This window comes from Mustela nigripes, chromosome 10 (assembly GCF_022355385.1).
Source record: "Mustela nigripes isolate SB6536 chromosome 10, MUSNIG.SB6536, whole genome shotgun sequence".
Lineage (NCBI taxonomy): Eukaryota > Metazoa > Chordata > Mammalia > Carnivora > Mustelidae > Mustela > Mustela nigripes.
In genome coordinates, this window is record NC_081566.1 from 14796751 (window position 1) to 14821316 (window position 24566).

General features: G+C 43.7%; 1 protein-coding gene across 2 annotated transcripts in view; it reads right to left on the bottom strand.

Moving 5' to 3' along the window:
• The window catches only part of PTPN14 (protein tyrosine phosphatase non-receptor type 14), a 169756-nt gene that overhangs the window by 49567 nt on the left and 95623 nt on the right, over positions 1-24566 (bottom strand). For both annotated transcript variants that reach the window (XM_059412690.1, XM_059412691.1), the window contains exon 4: positions 2295-2392. In XM_059412690.1, the coding sequence (XP_059268673.1) occupies positions 2295-2392 (98 nt within the window). The remainder of the gene's footprint in view (positions 1-2294; positions 2393-24566) is intronic.

Sequence of the window (24566 nt, forward strand, 5' to 3'; positions counted from 1 at the left end):
TTATGTTTTTGTTAAATATGCATCAACACATATCTTAAGAATATCTGCCAAGGGGACTTTTTAACTCAAGGTTAATTAAGAGAACTGAAGAGCCAAACCCATCTGCATCTTTTCATATATTTGCAGCTGGAAATTCCCACTGTAAATCACCCTTGGCAAGCAACCTTGCAAATTTTTACACCTCCCAAACAAGTTCCCATATTGCAAGATGCCAGAAATTCTGTTTTATCCTGTTTTCATCTCACGACGGTATGTCTGAGCACAAGCAAAAAACACAGTGAGTCCATATCGTCGATCTGGAAATGTCTTGCTTCTCATCCCACTGGCTCTCAAGAAGGAAAAAAAAAATCAAAACAGCATACAAACTTAATTTCATGTAAAAGATCTGGCATCTAACAGGAGAGATGGCATGCAGGAGTCTACACGGAAGGCCAGTGAAGAGATGTTGCTGAGAAGACAAGGCCGTACCTACTAAACTCATCACGTTAACATTAACATTCAAGACAGGTTGGTGGGGTGGAGGGAGAGGGTGGCTGGGGGATGGGCATTGGGGAAGGAATGTGCTATGGTGAGTGCTGTGAATTGTGTAAGCCTGATGATTCACAGACCTGTGCCCCAGGGCAAATACTACATTATATGTTAATAAAAATAATTAAACACACACACACAAAGACAGCAGAGAGCACATGTGCAGCTTGATTTCAAGTTTACTCATCAGTTATCTATATTTTATCTCAAGTTACAATTCTCCTGCTGGGTCTAACTATCCCATAAGTGTTCCCGGGAAAACCATTTTACAAACACTGTAGCTGGGGGAGATTCCCTCAGATCGAACAGCTAGCCTCAAGGACCCAGTGAAAAGGGAAGCCAGGCTACGTACACCAACTTCCCTCAGCCTGAAAGCTATCGCCAGGGTCTTCCGATATCCAGGATTTCAGTAATAAGCCCCATGACTGAAAAGTGAGAGGGGTAAAAAGACAGTAATAAAGTGAACAGAAGAGAAAGCTTTTTGAAAGGCCGAAGATCCACTGGACAGAGGGGATCTTCTCTTTTTCGTATTAAAGGTGCCTTCTCTGTTATTTTGATGATTTTTCTGCTCTGATGATTTAATCGTTTGGGGCACTCTTCCTTTCCCTTACGGTCTTTAAGTGAACAGATGGGATCCAACATACTTCGTGTATTTTCATCCACAAGGTAACAACAGCAGCCACTCGTATAGAATCGTACGTCCAACAAAAATTGCTAAACTGCTAATACCCTGGGATGAAAGAGATCAAGGGAAGCCTGCCTCTATAGACATTCCAGAACCCAAAAGGTTCAACTTCAGTTCAGAGTCTGGGATGGGAAGTTCAGCTCACAGCTTCTACAACAACAGTCCACACAGTAAGGACTTGGCGGCTGGCATTCCGTTTGGACGGGAACTGATTTTAAGGAAAAAGAATGACTATTGAAAAAATTACATTTTGATCTTCTTTTCAATACTGATTAAAGGCCATTAAGCCACCACTCAATAAAGAGTAATGTATACATCTATGTAAAAATCATGTATGTTACATAAAACTATGTAAAAGTACATGTAACAATTTAGAAAGATTTTAAAAATTGCTGTCTGATAAATCTAAGCAGGACAGACTGAAAGGCAAATGAACTCAACTCTTTTATTTGTTGCTTCATATCACAATCGTGCATTTTATTTTTATTTATTTATTTTTTAAAGTACTCTCCAAGCCTGCTTGGAGCCCAACACGGGTCTCGAACTCATGACCCTGAGATCAAGAATCAGACGCTTAACCGATTGAGCCGCCCTGGTACCCCTACAACGATGCATTTTAAACTTTTCTCTTTAACTGTGTGAGAATAAGTTATACTACAATGTTTAAAGCTATCACACTTGAAAACTGATGGGAAAGTCACAGTCATACCAGGAAGCCACAAAATATGACCACATGGGCAGTGCAATAATTCTGAGAAAATGTTCCACAAACCCTGAATGTAGCTTTAATTAAAGGCAGGATGAAAGCTGCTATTTCTCCAAATAAAACCAAAATTATACAAGCATGAACGATTTGCAAACAGCTTTCAGAAAGCCACCAGCCTGCCACCAAAAAAAAAAAAAAAAATCACTATTTTGGCTTTTTTTTCCCCCTATTTTTGCATTTTTAACGTATCTTGGAATGAAAAGTAGAGTTACTAAGGGATCATTTAAGTAAACTCCGTTTTTTCCTCTGAGAGGCCAGCAACACCGCAGTCAGAGAGAAAACGGGATTCCCCATGGCGCCCGTCACCCTCCTTACCTTGCACAGCCAAGCCGGCCAGCCGGATCACCTGTTCCAACGTACACCGCAGCCGCCCTTCCAGCACGTCTTTTTTGACTTGCAGGTAATACTGATATCTGTCCATGGGAACAGAGAGACAAATAACCTTAAAAACACATACGTGGAACATGTTCCCACAAGATCAATGTGTCTAGATGTAAAACTCTGTGTACACAGCAGGACACACAGGTGATGCCGAGAAAGGTCAGCTCCATAAAAGACGGGAAGCGCCCTCTGCTGTGTTTATCTTCGTTTGATGTGGCAGGTGCCACAGCCCGGGCATTCTCGGTTCGAGAGCGTTCTCATCCAATCATCTCATTGTAAGTCCCCTGGATAAAACACCCGATAAGGACCAGTTCTTCCTAACAGAGACCGGGAAGGAAATGCTCTTCCACACCTGGACACCCAGGGCAGCACAGCTGCCAAACCTGCATCCAACAGCTGTGCGTTCCTAAAACCACTCTGGAAACACTCCGTTTTCTAAACTCAACAGTTTGGTGGGGTGGATCGCAAACAGGCCAGATAGTCTGGCATTCTGCTAGCAGAGAGGACAAAGCTCTTCAGAGCGAGGCTCACCCCACAGGTCTGGGACTCAACAAAAATCCAACCCGAGTACATCCTCAACCCAGCAGATGCAGAGAAACAGAGTGTGCCCTTGGGCAATGTCCCGGCTCAGAGAGGACCACTGTCCTCAGAAGCTAGGATGGTGTGCTGGGCTCTTAGGGTTACCTGAACATTTAGAAATCTCCTCACCCTGAACCTTTCTTCCTAGGACTCTCCTTCCCTTGACCATACTCTTAAAACCCAGTCTCCTCCAGAACAGACTTTTCCTAGCATTAATTCTTGGCGAATGCTGACAACCTTTCTGTTCCTGGTAACCGTTAACTCTACTTTTTCTAAACTAGGACATGGCAATCCAGGGAGCTCAAGAGTGATCCAAAACTCTACTCTGTTTTAGAGAGGGGCAGTCAGCACTGAGAGCTAATTACTGTCATCTCTACCTTGATATTATGGATGTCATTACATAGCAACCCAAAGTCTATTTGAGGGAAGGACTCAGGGTCTCTGACCCCTCCGTAGAGTCTCTACTTCCTCTCTCTTCTTGGGTCGACTGGACAGGGTACAGATGACCATGTCAGTCTCTGGTGGGACAAACCTATATTCCAATCAGAAGGACCAATGCTGAGTTATTTAAAAATTCCTTTTAGTAAAACTTAGTATGTAATAGAAAAACGACATGCTTTTCCTACTCCCGCCCCATCTTTCACCTAAAACTATCCATAATCATTTTGTAGTCTCCACTACTGAACCAGTAATTGTACCTCTGTCCATATGAATTGATTAAATCAGTTACAATGTATATAATAAGTATCTGTGCTGATTTTCAAAGACAAGTTCCCGGTATGTGTAGAGTAGCTTTGTGCCCACTCTGTGCTCTGAGATCAGCGGACACGGCTCTGTCTCACCTAGTTATTCTATCCTTAGCTGATTAGGGGCATCCTGGGTTCTAAATCCTGATATGTAAGAGCATGTGGCCAAAAGTCTTTTGCTGGTAATGAAGGAGCTGTGTTGCTGTTTCTGAAAATGAACAAACAATAAGGAGGAAATACTAGGCAGGATACTTTTAAAGACCCCCTGAAATTGAAGGCACGGCCTTTAGGCGGTAAGGGGGGGGGGGTGTCTTTGGGCAATCATCTTCCATGGAATGAAAGCAGAATCATAACCTGTCTCTCTATCAGTCACAGGAGATAATCAGAGTAAACAAAATATTTTGAAGTAATAATTGTGCATGAATTTAAAGAAACATCAAGAGTTAAGTCAAAATAGCAAAGACTCAAGAAATCTGGTTCGCTACCGTTAAAATATGTCTCGTGTTCTCTTCTGGTTCCCTTTCTTCACCTGATCACTAAAGTTAAGCCCCCAAGCTCAGTTGTATTCAAGCTCAATGTTTTCAAAATGTGTCGCCCAAGGTGAGTTAACACTACAGAAGTGTGTAGTCCCACGCACTCCCATAATACACGTGCTGCTTTTCTTCCATTCCAAGGGGGGACAGAGAGCAACTTGGCCACATGGTGAGTGTTAAGGATCTCAGGTTCCATGTTTTTTTCTGGAGCTCCAAGAGCTCCAACAGAAATGGTTTACATTAGCACCTTCGCTTCAAGGTCTGTGCCCCCTGTCAACCACAAGCAAAGCTCAGCTTTTACAGCCTTACTTAAATAACAGATTTATGTCTGAAAGTATAATCTGATGCGTATAATTGGTTCACTTCCTGGGAGAAAGCTCAGTAAAACCTGAATTAGGAGGAGAAACATGGGCTTCGGAAGTCTATGTCCCTTTCCACGTAGCACAGCACATTTCTTGCTTGTGTTCCCTCCCCTCAAGGTTCTCCCTCAGCACCGTCTGCCATGTTCTTTCCTTGTTCCCGGGCCTGGTTCTTGGTTTTCCTCTGGCACCTGTCTTGGGCCTCGGGGCCCGTTTTCAAGGAAAGAGTAAAAGCTCCACTCATTCGTGTAAGGTCACTTTCCCTTCAGAAGAGTGGGAACTACCCGTGAGCCTCTTATGGAAGATCTTTCATGCTTCCAAGCTCGCTGGTTCTTAGAAAGGACAACGCCTCCTTGTGGAAACTGGTGCAGGGAAGGGAGGCCTAAGTCAGCAAAAGATCTTGTAAGTGTCAAGAGTTCATCGTGAAAACGGATAGATCATTGGAAGAACAGCCACTTAGAGTCTCAAGACCATACTTTCGAAAGTGGGAGAAGAAGAAGAAAAGAAAGATGAAGAAGTGTTACTTCAGTGTCTCCCCAGAGGATCCTGCTGTGACTTTCTTCAGAAAAGCGAAAGGATATCTAAACTAAATAAACAAAACAACTAAACAACAACAAAACCACAGAATTTCGAGATAGGAAGGAATCCTAAGTTTACTGAAGAAAGGTGCAAACGGAATCCTTGAAAAAGACAAACCAACCAACCAGAGCACCCAGTTTCAAGGTAGGAAAAAGTGGTCAAGTTCACCTACTCCTCTTAACCCTACAATGTCAAATCCCTTCTATATGCCATACACTCCTTGCCACCTTTTTTTTTTTTTTCCCCCCAGGGGCGCCTGGGATTGAGCCCCAGGCTCTCAGCTCAGCGGGGGGCCTGCTTCCCCCTCTCTCTCTGCCTGCCTCTCTGCCTACTTGTGATCGGTCAGGTAAATGGATAAAATCTTAAAAAAAAAAAAAAAAAGATTTACTTTATTTTATTTATTTGAGAAAGAGAGAGAGCGAGCATGAGAGGGAAGAGATCAGAGGGAGAAACAGACTCCCCACTGAGCAGGGAGCCCGATGCGGGACTCGATCCCGGGACTCCAGGATCATGACCTGAGCCGAAGGCTGTTGCTTAATCAACTAAGCCACCCAGGTGTCCAGTCCTTGCCATCTTGAATGGACTTTTTAAAAGAATTATTTATTTAATTTAGAGAAAGGGGGGGGGGCAGGGGGAAAGAGTATCCTCAAACAGACTCCCCACTGAGCGGAGAGCCCCTCAATCCCAGGACCCTGAGATCAACACCAGAGCCAAGATCAAGAGTCAGCCACGTAACCAACTGAACCAGCCAGGCGTGCCCTCTTGAGCAGTTCTGACTTATTTTCTGCTCTCCAAGTTCAGAAGAAACATGGATATTCACACTTATTAAGCACTTCCTGTATGCGGAAGTTGGTTTAATGCTGAGGGACATCCTGAAGAGGTTTACAACAGTCTCTGCCTTGCGAGGATAGTCGTCCTTGAACCCCTGACGTCATGGTTCTGTCTCGCGCAGGTTATTAAGGGCTCCATTTTTAAGAACCAAGGAGTAAAACATTTTAAAAGGTGTTAACCCTAACATTACCTGCCATGGCTAGAGCCTCTGATCAGCTGATACCTCTGGGAATATAATCCATGGGAACGAGCAAAACAATGATTATAGCCCTCTTATCGTGCTGACTCCAATTTCATCTACAGCTATCACTTCTATAACACACGAGGGAGCTTTAGAACAGATCCACGCCGCTCTAGGCAACCGGGTGTCCTAATCCGTCAGCAAGGAACACCAGGATCACTCCTGGTCATTCAGGTTAGACATAGGCTTGTACTGGGATACAAAACTGAGGAGCTGAAGAAAGCAAGAGCTCTTTCCTGGAAGCCATCCAGACGACAAGAAAATCCGAACAGCATTAATGATATGCTACGACAACCACGTGACACTGCGGAGATGACGACGGGAGATCGCAGAAAGAGAATGAAATCTGGCACACTTTGGATATTGTTTGGTATGTTTTTGCTTAAAAGGCGCTTTTGTAAAGTATAATAATTCTATCCTGTATGAAGATTAAATTAGAGAATATGAGCTGAAATTCTATTTCTAGCATGTTTGGTTTTTGCTCATTTTTGATTAGAGATTCAGTGCTAACGGTGGTAAAATATAACAGTGAATTCTATTTTGGAAACGTGTAATTTCGTGGAAGCATACTCCACCCTGTCATAGCTCTGGGTGGAGGGGAAACACACACACACACACACACACACACACAGCCCAATCCTCATGCCAGGAAAGTAACTGCCAACTTTCCAAAGAGATCCTCTTTGAAAACCCAAGCTCACAAGGAAAACTTTTTAATACTTTTCCTATTCAAAGACCTGGAAGCCATCCATCTGACTGCTGGGCTCCAATGAATAAGGTTTTAGGTTAGGATCCTGCTCTCCCTCTACCAACTGGTGAATATTACTGTGCTTGTTGAGTAAAGATAAAATTTCTATTTTCAACATTTTTTGGTCTTGTTTTTACTCCACAGAGATTAAAATTCAGGTTTCTTTACAGGGAAACAGGAAAGCTTCCTGATAGTTGGTGCTGTTAAATATGACAACTGGAAACTGACAGAGAATAGGAACTAGTCTTGGGCTGTCCCATCTGTTTGGAAGAGTTCCAACCAAGCTCAAGAAACTAAGTGACTTTTCCATGTTCCTTCCTCCCCCTAAGAATCTGAAAAGGAAGTCTGAAAAAAATGCCGCACCGGGTCAAATCAATAGAGCATTCAGTACTTCTGACAGTCGTATCAAAGAGCCCTTTCAAAATTATACCCTGTATCATTATCCTCCACATTTACAGATGTACTGCTCAGATGTTCGCGTCTCTCTTTTCCATTTATATATGGGGGATTTATCTCAGCACTTTCGCAACTCGGCTCTATTTGCGGGTCTGTGACTCCTTCTCAGATTGAGACATTCTATGTGGTGTTCCGAAAAGGATGGACTGTACCACCACAGAACCACAAGGAAGGCGAGAGGCACGCAGACGCTGAGGACGTGTTGCTTTTATGGTATCTCTCCCACCCCTTCCACAAGAGAAATATTCGTTCCAAGGCCAGTTCAGCAGAAGGGCCTCCAACAGAGAAGAGCCACGAAGGTATAAAAAGCCTTAAGAGTTGAGTTTGGTCATGGCGCTCAAGGGCTCCATGTTCTCAGCGTACATCACAGGATGGTGGAGACAGGAGAGGGGGCGGCCATGATGACTGCTCCAAATTTGCTCCCCAGGGAGCCTTCCTCCTCCGTCCTCCACCTACCTACCCACGTACCTCATCAACTCTGCAAGTAGGCTCTGGGGTCAAAGGGAAGGAGCGCCACCCCGGGAGCAGGAGCCTTCCGAGCCATCTGTTTTCCTTTGCCCTGAGACCTGCAGAGTCCAAGTAGGACTGCCCCTCGGTGGGCCCGAGCTCCCAGGAAGGCAGGCAGTGGACACAGTGGATGCAGGAACAAGCCTCTGGTTATCTGAGGCCACAGAGATCTGTGGGTCATTTGTCATCATGCGTGATTTCGCCTAAGCTATTTGACAAGGGAAAGATTTCAAAAATCCAAGCCCTACCCTTTTGTTTTTAGAGAAGGAAACAGTGTGGAAGGAGGAGAATGACTTGCCCAACGTCATAAGGCTCTTGGAGGCAGGGCCCGACAGACCAGAGCCGCAGAGAGCCAGAGAGTGGGATCTGATTCCCAGCCGTTGTGGGCAAGTCATTGGTCCCACTGAAGTCCAAAAATAAAAATGAAAATAAAAATGCCACTACTTGGTGATTTGGGGGGATCCCACTGCCTCTGATTCCCAGCCGTTGTGGGCAAGTCATTGGTCCCACTGAAGTCCAAAAATAAAAATGAAAATAAAAATCCCACTACTTGGTGATTTGGGGGGATCCCACTGCCTCTAAGGAGAGGCTTTGATCCCCAAGCAGGCTCCCGCCCCATCCGACTGCATGTGCCACAGCATGAGTGAGGCAGACGCTGGCACGAGGAGCTTTTCTGTCAAAACATAGGGCAGGACAGTCGTAAGGTAATTCAGATCCAGTTTTTTTTGTCCCCGCAACAGCCTCTGGGAAATTTCAATTTCCAGATGTGGGTGGAGAGAAAGGGGACCAAGCTGTGTATTCTAATGACTCGCTAACAGCATCTTAGGATGCACAGAGGAGCAAAGTAAAATCAAGAGAGCAGGGTCCCTAATGGTAGGCTCCTACCTAGAGGGAGAGGCTCCAGCCAGAAGTGGGTACAAACAGCCCTCAGATGTATTTCCAAATGTGGATTTTTTTAAAAAGCCAACTGGAGCTCATCCTGTGTCACACACCGCCTTTACTGACTCTTGGCTGAATCGAGGTCTTTCTATGTTATGGATCGTAAAGAAGGGATCTGGCCTTCGTTCTGCTGCTAGCACACTTAGCACCACCAGGGGAGCAGTGTGATTGGCAGGTCTCACCCGTGCATTACTCCTTTTACCCCCACTGCTCAAGGAGACCTGAGAAAGAAAATGCTTTCTCATAGTTAAAAATAGGTTAGTGAAAGCATTCTGTAAGCTGTAACTATCAACCTGCCTTACCACTGTTATTATCTGGCAGCTCCCGTCTGCCTCTCCCTTCTCTGCGGGTCAAGGTCAGTCACCCCAGCTTCTCCCTTCCCGTGTGCATGGTTTACACAGATGTGACAACTTAGAGAGAGGGGAGCAGGTCAATACTATCCTTACATTCCTCAGTCTGCGAAGGCTTTCCAGCAGCTACTCTGGGGGGAGGGCAAGAGAGAGAAAGCCGGGTTGTTGTTGTTATTACAAAGGAAGGAACGTGTTTCCTCACCAGAAAACTTCCTTCACAATCAGCCCCATCGGAAGAATCTTGCTAGAAGGTACTAGAACCTAGCTCTCCCAGGACAGTGCAGGACGTACTAAAGCAGTACCATTGCTCTCTGGTTGACGTTATATGGGATGAGTAATAAATAAATGTACAAGTATCTTTACTATAAAAGACAAGAAAGAGGTGACGGGGGACAGGCTGTCCTAGAATTCTGGGGTACAGAACAGCAAAGGAACATAATTTTAACACTGAGATTGACAGAGATACCAGCAAGAGAGAAAGGACACATTCCATCCATTCCAAAGGGTGTGCACCACTGTAAATCCAGATACTGGGCAGGGTGGCCCACCCCTGCTCTGCCTGCCAGGACCAGATAAACAGGACCGTCCGCAGGCCTGCGACCAGATAAACCTGAATGCCTGCCTCCCTCTGTCCCTCTATCCTCAAAACCCTTGAGAAGATTTCAGTTGATGATTATTCACGTATAATAATGAGTTTGCCGCCTGACCCATGCACCCTCTGAATGCTTTATGCTTAACGAACGTTCAAGCTGACAGTCCATTAAAACTCTGCGTTGTCGAGCAGAGTACAAAGCCAAGGCTCCTGCAACCGTGCAACGTGGAAACAACCCAACAGGGGAGAGGGGGGCCGAGGCTAAAACTCCGACTAGACAAAGATAACCTTAAAAGGGAACGTTTGTCTCCTCGCCCTTTCACACCACAAGCCAATACACGTGCATGCGTGAAAACACAAACACGTGCATCTGCGTGTGCGCGCACACACACACATGACTGTCTTGGCAAAAATTCAATCCCGAAGTCCTCAACATTCACCGATCGATACCCTCTGTTGCCACAGAAGCCTAACTTCTTATTGAGGCTTCTAAGTTTCAGTGAGTCAAAGGATCGCAATTCTTTCCTAAAAAGGATAATGTTTGTTTAAATGCACACAAACACACACAGGCCTTAACTACTAGTGAAAAAAGGCCAATGATAGCAAGGTGTTGCAAAAGAGAAAAGCATGCCACAACCTGATCCCTGCTTTCTGCTCTTGAACTCCTGCATTAATTATAACAAATTACAGGGAATCCAAGTACAGTTTATAAGTACAATAAACTCCCTAATAATAGCCTATAATTTAATCAAGGGTTCTCTTTAAAAAAGAAAAACTCTTTCTCTACAATACATCATAGAGGGAGAGAGAATACCCCGACAGCACTTTTTCTGCCACATTCTAGGCTAGTGAGTACAGATTCCTTCCTGACAGCCACGACGACACGATTTTAAAAAAACAGGTTTCACTGCTGTGGGCTGTGATGCCCTGAACTAGGAAAACATAAGAGAAGTAGAAATACCTAGTCTCGAAAGAAAATACAGTCCTAGAGTGTGTGATGCTTAAAATAGAATCTGAGTCTGTTTTGCTCCGTCTTAAAAATCTCCAATGACTTGGAAAACAGTTTGGCAGTTCCTCAAAGTTAATTATGGAGTTATCATATGACCCAGCAATTCCACTCCTAGGTATATCCCCAAGAGAACTGAGACACATGTTCACACAGAAAGCTGTACACAAATAGCCACAATATTCATAAGGGCCAAAAAAGAGGAAACCATCCAAATGCCCATCAACTGATGAATGGATCAGCAAGACGCAGTCTGTCCACACGAGGGGCTATTCTGTCACCAAAAGGAATGAGGTACTGATACCTGCTACCATGAAACATGCTAAGTCAAAGATGACAGACAAAAAGGTCACATATTGTAGAACTGCAGTTACATGAAATGTTCAGAACAGACAAATAGACAGGAGATTAGCGGTTGTCAGGGGCTAAGAGAGGAGGGAAGGAGAAGGAAGACTCCGAAATCAGAGCTTGCGGATGGCTGCACAATGTTGTGAACGTACCAAAAACCACTGAACAGTATACTTTAAAATATTAAGTGTTATGTCATATGAATTTTATCTCAACAAAATAAAACACCTAGTAACCGTAATCGGGGAAAAGTTCACACTCCTGATAGAACATAAGAGACTCCCCGTGATCCACTCAGAAATTCTTTCTTGGGGCGCCTGGGTGGCTCAGTGGGTTAAGCCTCTGCCATCGGCTCAGGTCATGATCTCAGGGTCCTGGGATCGAGCCCCGCGTCAGACTCTCTGCTCAGCGAGGAGCCTGCTCCTCTCTCTCTCTCTCTCTCTCTCTCTCTCTGCCTGCCTCTCTGCCTACTTGTGATGTCTCACTCTGTCAAATAAATAAATAAAATCTTAAAAAAAAAAAAAAAAGAAATTCTTTCTTTCTGACTTCGTGTCTCCCCACACACCACACACCTGAGCTGTACCCCGTTTCCGGTGCTTCCCCAAACCTACCGCGCTCCTTCCCGCCTCCTCACTGCTTCTGCCGTCCATCCTCCTCCATTCGGACCATCACCTACTCATCCTTCAAAGCTCAGCTGAAATTTCTCTCTTCCTGTAAAGCTAACCTCAACCAGTTAATGGAGCGTCCCCCCAGCCCCCACGGTGCTTTGCCCAGGTCTCTCCTGCAATGCCCTCCCCGCCTCTCCCATTCCACCACAACCTCCTCACAGACCCGAGACTGGGGTCTCATCATTAAATGTTAGTACCTGTCACTAAGTAGACACTCAATAAACATTTCTGAGTTGAAATACCTACAGTGGAACGCATACAGACAGAGGGAGAGAGACTAATCGCCTCAGTAAGATTATGAGATTATTCTTCGGAGAATAATAATAATCTTACGAGATTATTCTTTCTGCCCTATGAAAGAGGCTCCTGAAAGTTTCCAAAATGTAACCAATCACACACTGAGCAGGAAGGCTTAAACTCTTTGCTTGTAGGCAAAGGGAAAAAAATGTTCTTTCAAACACCTGGAATACCCAACACCATACCGAAGGAGAACAAATCTGGAAAAGTGACACTACCCAATTTCAAAACATTATAAAGACAAAGACAAGACAGTGAATATTGGTGAAAGATGATCAACAGAACAGAAGGGAAAGCCCAGATGTAAACCCTCATACACAGAGTCAGCTGTGTTTTGACAAAGGGGCAAAGGCAATCCAATGCAACAAAGACAACAAACCTCTTCATCACACAGTGTTGGAACAACTGTGAATCCACATACCCCGCCCCCCAAAAAGGAACCTAGAAACTGACCGTATACGTTTCACAAAAATAACTCAAAATGAATGACAGACCTACATGCAAAATGCAAAACCATAAGAATCCTAGAAGATTATAGGAGAAAATCTGGATGACTTTGGATATGGCAATGACATTTTAGATACAACACCAAAGACACACTCCATGAAATTATTCTTTGTCAAAATTTAAAACTCTGTTCTGCAGAAAGCAATGTCAAGAGAATGGGAAGACAAGCCACAGACTGGGAGAAACTATTTACAAAAGACACATCTGATAAAGGACTGATACAAAATATACAGAGAATTCTTAAAACTCAACCCAGTTTAAAAATGGGCCAAAGATCTTAGGACGCTTCATCAAAGAAAATAAGTAGATAGCAAATCAATACGTGAAAAGATACTCTGCATCATGTCATCAGGAAATGTGAATTAGAACAACGAGATAGGGGGCGCCGAGGTGGCTCAGTGAGTTAAAGCCTCTGCCTTCAGCTCAGGTCATGATCCCAGGGTCCTGGGATTGAGCCCCACATCAGGCTCTCTGCCCAGCGGGGAGCCTGCTTCCTCCTCTCTCTCTGCCTACCTGTGATCTCTGTCTGTCAAATAAATAAAAATCTTTTTAAAAAATAATATACTACTACACAACTATTAGAATGGCTAAAATCCAGAACACTGACCACCAAATGCTGACAAGGATGTGGAACAACAGGAACTCCCATTCAGTGCTGTGGGAATGCAAAATGGCACAGCCACTTGGGGAGACAGTCTGGTGGTTTCTTAAACTAAACCTACTCTTAACATGATCCAGCAATCATGCTCCTTGGTATTCATTCCAAGGAGCTGAAAACTTATGTCCACACAAAAGCCTGCCCAATGATATTTACAACAGCCTTGTTCATAATTTCCAAAACTTGACAGCAATCAAGACGTCCTTCAGTAGGTGATGGATAAACACCAGGATACAACCAGACAATAGGATGGTATTTGGAACCTAAAAGAGATGATCTATCAAGCCATGAAAAGACATGGAGGAAACGTAAGTGCACATTACTAAGTGGACAAACCAATATAGAAAGACCACATGCTGTATGACTCCAACTGTGTGACATTCTGGAAAAGGCCACCCTGGGAAGAAAGTAAAAAGATTGGTGGTTGCAGAAGGGAGAATGAACAGGCAGAGCACAGAGATCATTAGAGCAGTAAAATACTCTACATGACGCTATCCTGATGGATACCTGTTGTTATACATTTGTCCAAATGCACAGAATATACAACACGAAGACTGAACACCATAAATTGAACTATGGACTCTGGGTGATGATGATGCGTCAAGGTAGGTCATTCTCAGCAAAACTTCTGATACGTGATGCTGATCATGTCGGAGAGGATGCATGTGTGAGGGCAGGGGGTATAGGGAACATCTCTGTGCCTTTCCCTCCATCTTGTAAATCTAAACTTGCTCTAAAAAGAATAGAAGCTTACCAAGAAATAAAGAAATAAAGAAATTCCTTCAGTGTGGCCCATCTGTTTACTTGTTGATGATTTATACTGTTTTCCGAGCTACCAAGTAGCAAAGAGAGAACTCAGGGCTGAATCACAGTCAAGGACCAACCACAGCATGAAATAAGTCCTTGTGGCGACAAACCATAAGAGACTCTTGACTCCTGGGAACCAATGGAGGCTTGGGGGAGGAGAGGGAGGCCAGGGAGGTGGGGGGCGGTTTGGGGGAAGGGAAGGGATAACTGGGGGATGGACATTAAGGAGGGCACGTGATGGAACGAGCAATGGGTGTTGTATGCAACTGATGAATCACTAAATTCTACCCCTGAAACAAATATTACAGTCTATGTTGACTAAATTGAATTTAAATTTTTAAAAAAGAAAGAAAGCAGCTCTCATGGTGGGCCAAAGTTCCTATCAAGGAGGAACAAGGCTCCATAAAGATTAGCACGACCCAAACTCCTCCTCCACATGGCCACTGGAAACTATGGCGCCTTACCCTTCTGATACTAGGAGAAAGTATGTCTTGACTCATCGGCTCAAACTATATACCTGCCTGCCCCCCAAATCATAGGTTCATTATATTACCTATAACTCCACTGTGGGAAAGGGGAGCTTAAATTACATCTGTAAGCTGGGTGAGTCAACTCTCCAAAAATCTGTCTACCTGGTAAAGAGCCAGGGTTGTGGCTAAGAAGTCTGTATAAATCCTTAAAAATTTGGGGAGCTAGCACATGGGAGGGCAGGGCTGCTGTCAGCTATCTGCCTGGTCTGAAGGAGAAAAATAAATAAAAATCAACGAATATGAGTGAGAGGCTCATGTCTGTGGATGGCCACGATTTCTTCCTTAGAGTCCCAGAGTAAAGGTACCTTCTATATTCTCACAAGTGAACAGCTGCCAAAAGCAGCTAAGTCTCTCAATGAAGTTATGTCCCAGAACGGAGTACAATGGGCTTAGCAAATGTTGGATGAATGGATGATGGAATGAAACTAGTTCATTACATACTCCTAGAGAAACAGAATAAAGAAATAGAAGTTCCCACCCTATATAAGGCCACATGGCTAGACACACAGGGTATCTGACCATGATTGGTGACCAGGAAGCTCGGTATGGATGGAGATGAAATGTAAGACCACTGGGTACTAGCATTCTATCCACTTCAACCCAGCTTCCTACCATCGCAGCAGGTCAGAGCAAAGCAGAGCCCATCCTCTGCTCTTTGAAATGGAAGGTGCCAGCTGACCCAACTCTCACATACCCGGTAGACTCAAGAAACAACCAAAGATTCTATATTGGCCAAAAGTCAAGCGACAAGCCAGGCCAAGGGAATACCTTCCAGCGGTGGGGGCCCTCCAGCCTACGATAAGTGTTGGAAGGGAATGAGCTGTCCTTGATTGTGATTTTCTTCTGTTCAGGGTGATGGGCTGAGTGTCCTGCTGCCTTTACTTCTATCTACAGTTAGTCCGGTCTGGACTCCCGACACCTGAGGACTCCGGGTGAACGTCACCTTCTACATCCCTCCTTCCAGTATCTCTGTCATCACATAACCCACGACCCCACCCAGGTTTTGTCTCTAAAAGCTAGCCAAGTCTAATTTTACACTCTGGCGTCTGTTTTCACTTATTGGCCGATCTAAGTTTTAAATATGTCTAATCACTAGGCTTCTGAGGTTTAGTGTTCAAACTCTGCAGGTATCCATTCACACTCTGTGCTCTCTCTGTGTCACTTCATGTACATTTTCTCATAGTTGTGGCTTAAAAACATCTAAGTACTGGAAAAATTACCACATTAAAGTATATTTAAAAACACTGAGAGAAACACACACACACACACACACACACACACACACACACGCTGGATGGGAAATTTATCAGAAATAGCAAAAGAACTGCTATTTCTGCCCAGCAGTCAGAAATACAGGAGATCCCTGGAGACCCCACTGGATGACTTTTATTTCCACAGAATGGACCCTATTGGGAGACAACTGCTCAGCCCACCCCACTTTGAATCTGGTTGGTAAGATCCATGTCCAACCTCTCACCAATCACAGTTCCTCAATATCACAGATTCTATATATTTCTAATGATGATAAGCTCACCCATCTCCACTGAGCCCACAAGTACGTTGGAGGAAGGAACCACCCCTCTTTGTTCAGTAATTCACAGATCCAGCAGAGGATCTGAGACTTGGGAACTGTGCAAAAAGCATTATAATCATTTACTGACTCAGAGAAACCTAGTGGCCAAAAAGAATGCTTCTTTGGAAGTTAGCCAACCAAATAGTTGGCATATGATAACACTGGACTCAGCAGCAAAACAAAAACCCAGAATCACCTAAACTCTAGGTATTGCACAATATAAAGCTTTCCCCCAGCCACTGAATTAGAATATTTCATTCCCTCCTCTTTGTTCTCAGTGCATTTTGTAACTAACATGGTACTGACTAGGCAGTTAGTTTAATTATGAATATTTACTTTGCTCCCTTGGCTATTTTAAAAGCTTGTTTTGTTCATCTTTCGATTTCCCTCTCAACACCTAACACAGAGTAGGTCTTACTGCACATGTACGTTGGAGCAAGACATCATGACAGCCCTATGTGACGTGGCCTTCCTTAAGGGCCAGTTAATTACAGACTGGCTGAAAGAAACTCTCCATCGTTGCTAGGTTATACTCTGCAAGAAATAATAAAAATAGACCACATGTCTCTCAAACGCTTTGGAGACTTAACTCTCCACGATGGAAATTGCCATCAATTTCTCTAGATGTTAAGGAATTAGAAGATTCGAATAATCCTTCATGGCAACGATGTCTGACATTCACGGCGTAGTTCTCCGTGTGTTTTCAGGTGCAACAGTTCAGGTCATTTCATAGTCACAGAGACTCTCTGAGACGGTGGGTCACACATTTCGCGTTTACCCACGAGGAAATGCAAACTCAGAGAGGCAAAGTGACTTGCCAGGTCTTCTGATTTTATAGTCAAGTGCTCTTTCTTTTCTTTTTTTTAACTATTTATTTATTTATTTGACAGAGAGAGAAAGATCACAAGTAGGCAGAGAGGTAGACAGGGGGTGGGTGAGGGGAGCAGGCTCCCTGCTGAGCAGAGAGCCCAGTGTGGAGCTAGATCCAGGACCCTGAGATCATGACCTGAGCTGAAGGCAGAGGCTTAACCCTCTGAGCCACCCAGGTGCCCCAAGTCAAGCGCTCCTTCACTAGGACACTGTGCCTGTGCAGTCAACCGGCATGGTCTGTCATTCCTTTCGGCCTGGAGCGTAAATCTGAAAGGAAGAATTGGAAGGACGAGAAAAACTACAGGAAGTTGTAAACACATTACACCATGAATCCAGGGACCACTCAGTGGATTTATGCTGCTGGAAATGAACACTCTTCTTCTGCAGAATCTTCAAAAGCAGCTGAGGATATCAAGTGTGGCAGGCACTGCCAAAGATAAAATACCAAACCAGCAAACATCTCACTGCCCAAGAATCTAGCATCTTCCTATGCTGTGCTGTCTGCCAAAATTGCACTTGACATTTTCAGGCATGGAAATGTCTGTCTACAATTCTTCCTTTCAACCCCCATCTAGGGCTCTAGGATTAAAGGAGGAGATACTCCTTTTGTTGGATGCAATTTAAGAAATACTTTAGGATGCCCTTTCTTCTTTTGGAGTGTGGTTTTCTAACTGCCCCAGTCTCTGAAGGCAGTCTTTCAAATCCCCCAACACACAGGAAACTTAAAAGTAGAAAATGCCATTTCCTTGAAAAGAAAATGATGATCTACAGAGACAAGAGACACAGGTGGAAAGAAGCCCTTTGTCTAGGTATGGGGACAAAGAAGGGGGACTGTCAAGCGCAGAACTGTAATTGGCATGTCAGAGAAAACCCATCTCTTCCATCTCATGGAGAAGGCTGCTATAAATACATTTTAAGTTTAAGAATCCAAAACTATTTCATTAGTATAGGAACACATCAAATGCCTCTTTAGGAGCCAAGAACTCACAGGGGCATAAAACCAAGGAAGGGTGTCCATTCTGGATACTCAGTGGCTATACAGAGCATGCCCGGTGGGCATAACTCCATGTTCAAAGGACAGGATTCTTATACAAGAGAAGTACTCAGTCAGTACTCAAATTCCCCTTTAAACAAAAAGCTCAGGAGGCTTCTCCTAAAAATTAAGCCTGCAGAAAATATATGGCCTCCCCTATTTAAATATGCTCATGAAACCAGCCCAAAATCCATTGGCTAGAAATCATTATAAAAGCTGTCAACCTCTAGGTTTATAATGATTTCTTAGCCTCTGTAAGAGACTTCTTAGCCTCTGCACTTCTATTTAAAAATTACATCAACTTAGACCTCATTTACTGGCAAACTATTAGAAATGTACTATCAAATATATTCAATTATTTACTTAGCCACTCGTCAAAACTCAGTGAGCACGTGCTATGTGCCAGGGATGGTCCCAACACTAGGGAGGTAGCCGCGAACTAAAAATGGCAGACCCTGCTCTCCTTCAAGGAACTTACATTCCGGTGAGGACAATAAGCAATAATTAAGTAAACACATAAGTTCACTGAGATGAAATCAGATAAAAGCTATGAAGAGTAACAAAGTGGGAGGTGGTCAAGAAAGGTCTTTCTGGTAAGGTGAACTCCAAGCAGAACCTGAAAGAAACCAGGAGTTAGCCTTCCCAACGCGTGGAGGAGGGATGCTCCGTTCAGCAGACACAGGGCCGGGAGGAACAGGTGTAGTGGTGTGTTCAAGGATGGCAAGGAAGCCCGTCGAGCAAGGAGCAAGCAAGGGGACAAACGGTAGGGAACGATGGGGGAGAGGTCACAGAGGCGAACTGTGATGGAAGGATCTGGACTATTCCGAGTGAGGTGGCAAAGCAGCAGAAGGCGCAGAGCAGAGAAGTCACGTTAATGGACACACACTGGAAAGAAAGGCGCTGGTTGCAACCTAGCCACTGGCCTGTGAGGGGCTAGAGTGGAAGTCGGGACAGCGGTCAGGAGAAGGGGCAGTGGACAGAGCAGAAGAGCAGCAGTGCGCGTGCAGGAGACCGTGAGGCTCCAGACGCGTTCTGAAGGCTGGACCTGGGCTGCATGAGAAGGTACCCTCAGGGACACCAGCGAGAGCTCTGGCCTGAGCCATGGAAATAAAAATTTTATTTTTAAAAAAATGTTAAAGATTTTATCTATTTATTTGTCGAGAGAGAGCGTGCGCAAGCGAGTGAACACAGGCAGGGGAGCAGCACACAGAGGGAGAAGCAGGCTCCCCACTGAGCAAGGAGCCCGAGGTGGGGCTCGATCCCAGGACTCTGAGATCATGACCTGAGCCAAAGGCAGATGCTTAACCCACTGACCACCCAGGCGCCCTGAAAATAAAAATTTTAGGTAAAGACTTCTCCTTCTGGGGAAAATAGACTGAATTACTGCTTTAATAAAATCATAACCAGATTATCTTCCACTAAAACTTGTAAGTTCATCAAACCACTTCAGTCAAACATCTGATCTCATCACTTTTTAAGTTGGGGGGGGGAGATCTTTTTGATATAGTAATAGATTTCCTCTTTTGTTCATCATTCTTCTTCCTCCTCCTTGTCCCCTAAATCCTCTGCTTCATATTTCTGTATAAGATATAACTTTAGAGAATGAAGCTCAGGTATTTCTACCTGTTTTCTATGATATGAATTTTCCGTGCAGACCAAGATAGGTGAGGAGACCTGCGTAGCAAGTGTGAAATGGGCAAAGGTTAAGTGGTAGGAAATGGGAAATGAACTACTACTTTCATTCCATCTTTGGCAAAACCTCTGAAGAAGCCAAATCATGGCCACTTCCCATGTGATCTCCATTAGAAAACGATCACCCTTAAAAAACAACAACAATAAAACTCCCCCAATATCATCAAAGTAAAGAATAATAAGACTAAAAATGGTCTTTGCAGTATAACTTCACCCAAAAACATGCCCTAAAAAATCAGAAAAGAAAAACAAGTTTGTGTAATTAATAGTTACAAGTCCATGCATTTTTTAATTAAGAATTTTATTACTTTTATGAAAACTCATTTCAAGTCACTGTCACCTTTATCCTGGCGACAAAGTCCTGTACATGGCACTAAGTCCCAAGTATTACTCCACTTTTTCAAGTCAGCACATTCTGTGTAACTTCCATCACTTTGGACAGAAAGGCATGACTACACTTATCCACAGACTGCTTTTCTTGTAAAAGTCATGATCACAAAGATTTAAAGTAAGTCTAGAGGAGAATTTGATCAAACGCATATGCAAAGGAAGGGACGCCTGGGTGGTTCTGTCAGTTAAGTGTTGACTCTTGGTTTCAGCTCAGGTTGTGATCTCAGGGCTGTAGGATCAAGCCCTGGGTCTAGTCCAGTCGGGCTCTGTGCTCAGAGGGAAATCTGCTTGTCCCTTTCCCTTGGCTCCTCCCCCTGCTCATATGCTCTCACTCTCAAATAAATACATAAAACTTAAAAAAAAAAAAAAAAAGCGTAGGGGTGCCTCGGTGGCTCAGTCATTTAGCTTCTGCCTTAGGCTCAGGCAGTCCTGGGATCAAGCCTGGCATGGCATCTGGCTCCCTGCTTAGAGGGGAGCCTGTTTCTCCCCCTGCCTGCTGGTCCCCCTACCTGTGCATGCTCTCTCTCACCAGCAAATAAATAAAATCTTTAAAAGAAATAAATACATAAGTAGATAGGCGATAAATATTAAAAAAATAAAGCATATACAATGGAAAACATCTTCACTTATAAGTGCTTATATAAACTCTTCTATATGTTTATCACCTTCTCTATGGAGGGGATCTGGAATAATTAGCACATGAAAATATATCATTATCTGGGAACTTGAGCAACACTGTTTCATACTCTTTTTAGAGACTACAGTTCAGTATCTAATGTTAATCATTCCGATAACTAGGGTACCATATGCTCCCATGATTCCCAACCAGAATTTTATAAAAATGGAAGAAGCCACTCAAAATCTACTATGAATATTTTTAAAAATGTGACCTTCATGAGGGCAGGGATTTTGTCTGTTCTGTTCATGGCCTTATCTCCAGTACCTGGAAGATTCCTAATGCACAAAAGACGTTCAGTGAATACTCACTGAAGGCACAGACACATCTGTGAATGAGTGAATGAAAATGCCACAGTGACTGGCACATTGTCCAAAACGGCTGTCCAAGTGAACTAAAATATCGATCACGCAAAATTATCGTAAACTATATTAATTATTCAGTGTGAAGGATAAGTATGTAATATTTAACAACAAAATACTTATAGAGGGGTGCCTGGGTGGCTCAGTGGGTTAAAGCCTCTGCTTCGGCTCACGTCATGATCTCAGGATCGTGAGACTGAGCCCCACATCCGGCTCCATAGTCGGGGGGAATCTGCTTCAGGATTCTCTCTCTCCCTGTGCCCCTCCCCCCGCTCTCTAAAATAAATGAATAATCTCAAAACATAGGGCTTTACAATGAGGAGAAAAAGTAAAAAAGAAGAATGTCCCCTCTATAATGAAAATACTGGGTACTCTAGATGTGGAAGGTAATATTTTTCCTTAATGAATCACCATTTGAAAACTCTAAAGAAGAAATTACATAATTTATTTCCAAGATGCAGAACAAGACTTCATACCAGGAAAGTCTTGTCCTTCAACAAATCCTTTCTTCCAATAAATCAAAACCTTATGTAAAATCATTTAATTATTTCTGTAAGATAGAAATTTTCAACTTCTGCGGTGATAGAGGAGCTATTTAACAGATTAGGGAGATAACAGAGATGCTAACCGGTTTCCCCAAGGTCACACAGCAAGTTAATGGGGGCACCAAGAGCAACACAAAATTGCCGGCCCCTGTTTTTCTCTATTTCTTGCTGAAACCACATTGACTCAATATAATTGGACAAACAGATACGTCTCTGTTGGCAGAAGGAAGGAATAAGCTCCATCCAGTCAGTTGACAACATAAAGAAAAAGACTGACCTCCCCCGAAGAAGAGGGAATTCTGCGATCAGACCACCTTTGGACTCAACCTCAAACTCCTCCTGGGGTCTTCAGGCCTCCGGGCTGCAGAACTACCTTGCGGATTTTGGACTTGCCAGCTTCCAAAATCATGTGAGTCAGTTCCTTAAAATAAATCAATCTGTGTGTATGTAGATATATATTACATATACTGTTATCCTGTTAGATCTTTTTCTCTGGAAAACCCTAAAATACCTTGCCAAAGTTTCTCCTCACCACCCCACCCATGAAGGATACCCCCAGTAGGTTCCTATCATACACTACCCTGTAGTGGTAGGTGTATTTATGTGACCATCGAATCTTCCTTATAATGGGGAAAAAACCCATTCAGGACAGGAATGGCATAGTGTGCCACTCAGCATCTTACAGTGGTTTTACACTTAGGAAGGAGAAGCCCAGGGTGCCGAATACTGAGTAGATCAGATAGAGAAGTAAGGATCTGTGGGAAAAGTAGGGGGGAAGAAGGGGGATGCACACTTGCAATGCTTCCGTGTCTTCGTATGCTTGTCTTTATCTGCCAGGCAATGGTCAGTCATTAAACATTTTTTTTAAGATTGTATTTATTTGTCAAAGAGAGAAAAAGAGCACAAGCAGGGACAGCGGCAGGCAGAGCAGGCAGAGGGAGAAGCAGGTTCCCTGCTGAGCAAGGAGGCCAACGCGGGACTCGATCCCAGGACCCTGGGATCATGACCTGAGCTGAAGGCAGGCGCTTAACCAACTGAGCCATCCAGGCATCCCAAGTCATTAAACATTTTTGATAAGGAAATTATGAAAACAGCCTTTAAGAAGGATGCTTAGAGTTGGTGTGCACACCGTATTTTCTAAAAATTTATTTTAGAGAAAGAGAGAGAGAGAGCGAGAATGCACATACGTGTGAGCATGGGGAGGAGCAGAGCGTGGATGCTGATGCAGGGTTTGGTCCCATGACCCTGGGATCATGACCTGAACTGAAACCAAGAGTCAGAGGCTTAACCGACTGAGCCGTCGCGATGCCCCTGCATTTACACGGTATTAGCAGATGGACTGTAGAGACACAAGAGGCCAAATAATAATGGGAATGGTGGTCAGGCACTATAGAGCATGCTTTTCCATTCACTAACCAATTCAATCACTAAGGATCCCTCTGTTCATGAAGAAACTGAATCTTGGGGAAGGACCAATAACTTCCCTGAGGGCAGAGAGAAAGCAACAGAAGCAGGATTCAAACCCAAGCCTAACGGATTCAAAAGCCTGTGCTCTTACCCACTTCATCGTATTTCAGGATGCAAGTAAGAAAACGTGCAGTAGGGGGCAGAGAAGGCTATAACGGATTTAAATAAGATACGTATAGCATAGTGGGAAACACGTGGATTCTTGGGCCACACTGTACGTTCAAATCACGGCTCTGTCACTTACTCATACTGTGATTGCGGCTAAGTTATACAACCTCCCTGTGTCTTAGTTTCCTATTCTGTAAAATTAGAATAATAATAGTGCTAACTCCAAAAGTTGTCCTAAGAACTAAATGACTTCATACATATAAATGGTTTAGACTTGTGCCCTGCCACAAAGTACATTCTCAATAATGTTAATAGTCACCGTTATTGTTCCTATTAAGAAAGATCAATAATCCTACTGACCTGCAACTAAGTGCCAGAGCACTGGCTTTTATGTTTGCAGATGTAGCCTAAGGGCCTCAAACATAGTAGGCACTCAATAAATATTTAGTGAATGACGATTCAATATACAGAGTAAAAGGACAGCAACCTCAAGTATCTAAAAACTTTCAGCCTTAAAAATGTGCTTTTTATTTTGCTGGCAGTAATAAACATTTTGGAGAACTGCTGGGTAAAATTTGTGTATACATGCTCAGCAGAAATGAGTACATGCATCGAAACCATGTGCAAGGATGCCACGCGTCCACAGGACATGCACTGGGATGCCCGTATGACGTACCAGAAATGTAAAACAGCAGCACAGTTCATAATAGCTCCAAAATGGAAACAATCCAGTTGTCCTTCAACAGCAGGATGAGTAAAATGTAGCGTACAAACTTCTAGCTATAAAATAAGTAAGTCATGGGCGCCTGGGTGGCTCAGTTGGTTGGGCGACTGCCTTGGGCTCAGGCCATGATCCTGGAGTTCCGGGATCGAGTCCCGCATCGGGCTCCCAGCTCCACGGCGAGTCTGTTTCTCCCTCTGACCTTCTCCCCTCTCATGTTCTCTCTCGCTCTCTCAAATAAATAAATAAAATCTTTTAAAAAAATAAGTAAGTCATGGGAATGTAATATACAACATAGGAAATGCAATCAATATTGTAATAATTTTATATGGTGAAAGATGGTAATTAGACTTATCACAGGGAACATTTCATAATGTATAAAAATATTGACATCACTATGATGTACACCTAAAGCTAACAGAATACTGTACATCATCAGTAAAACTTCAATTTTCCAAAAAAAAAAAAAAAAAAAAAAAAAAAAAAAA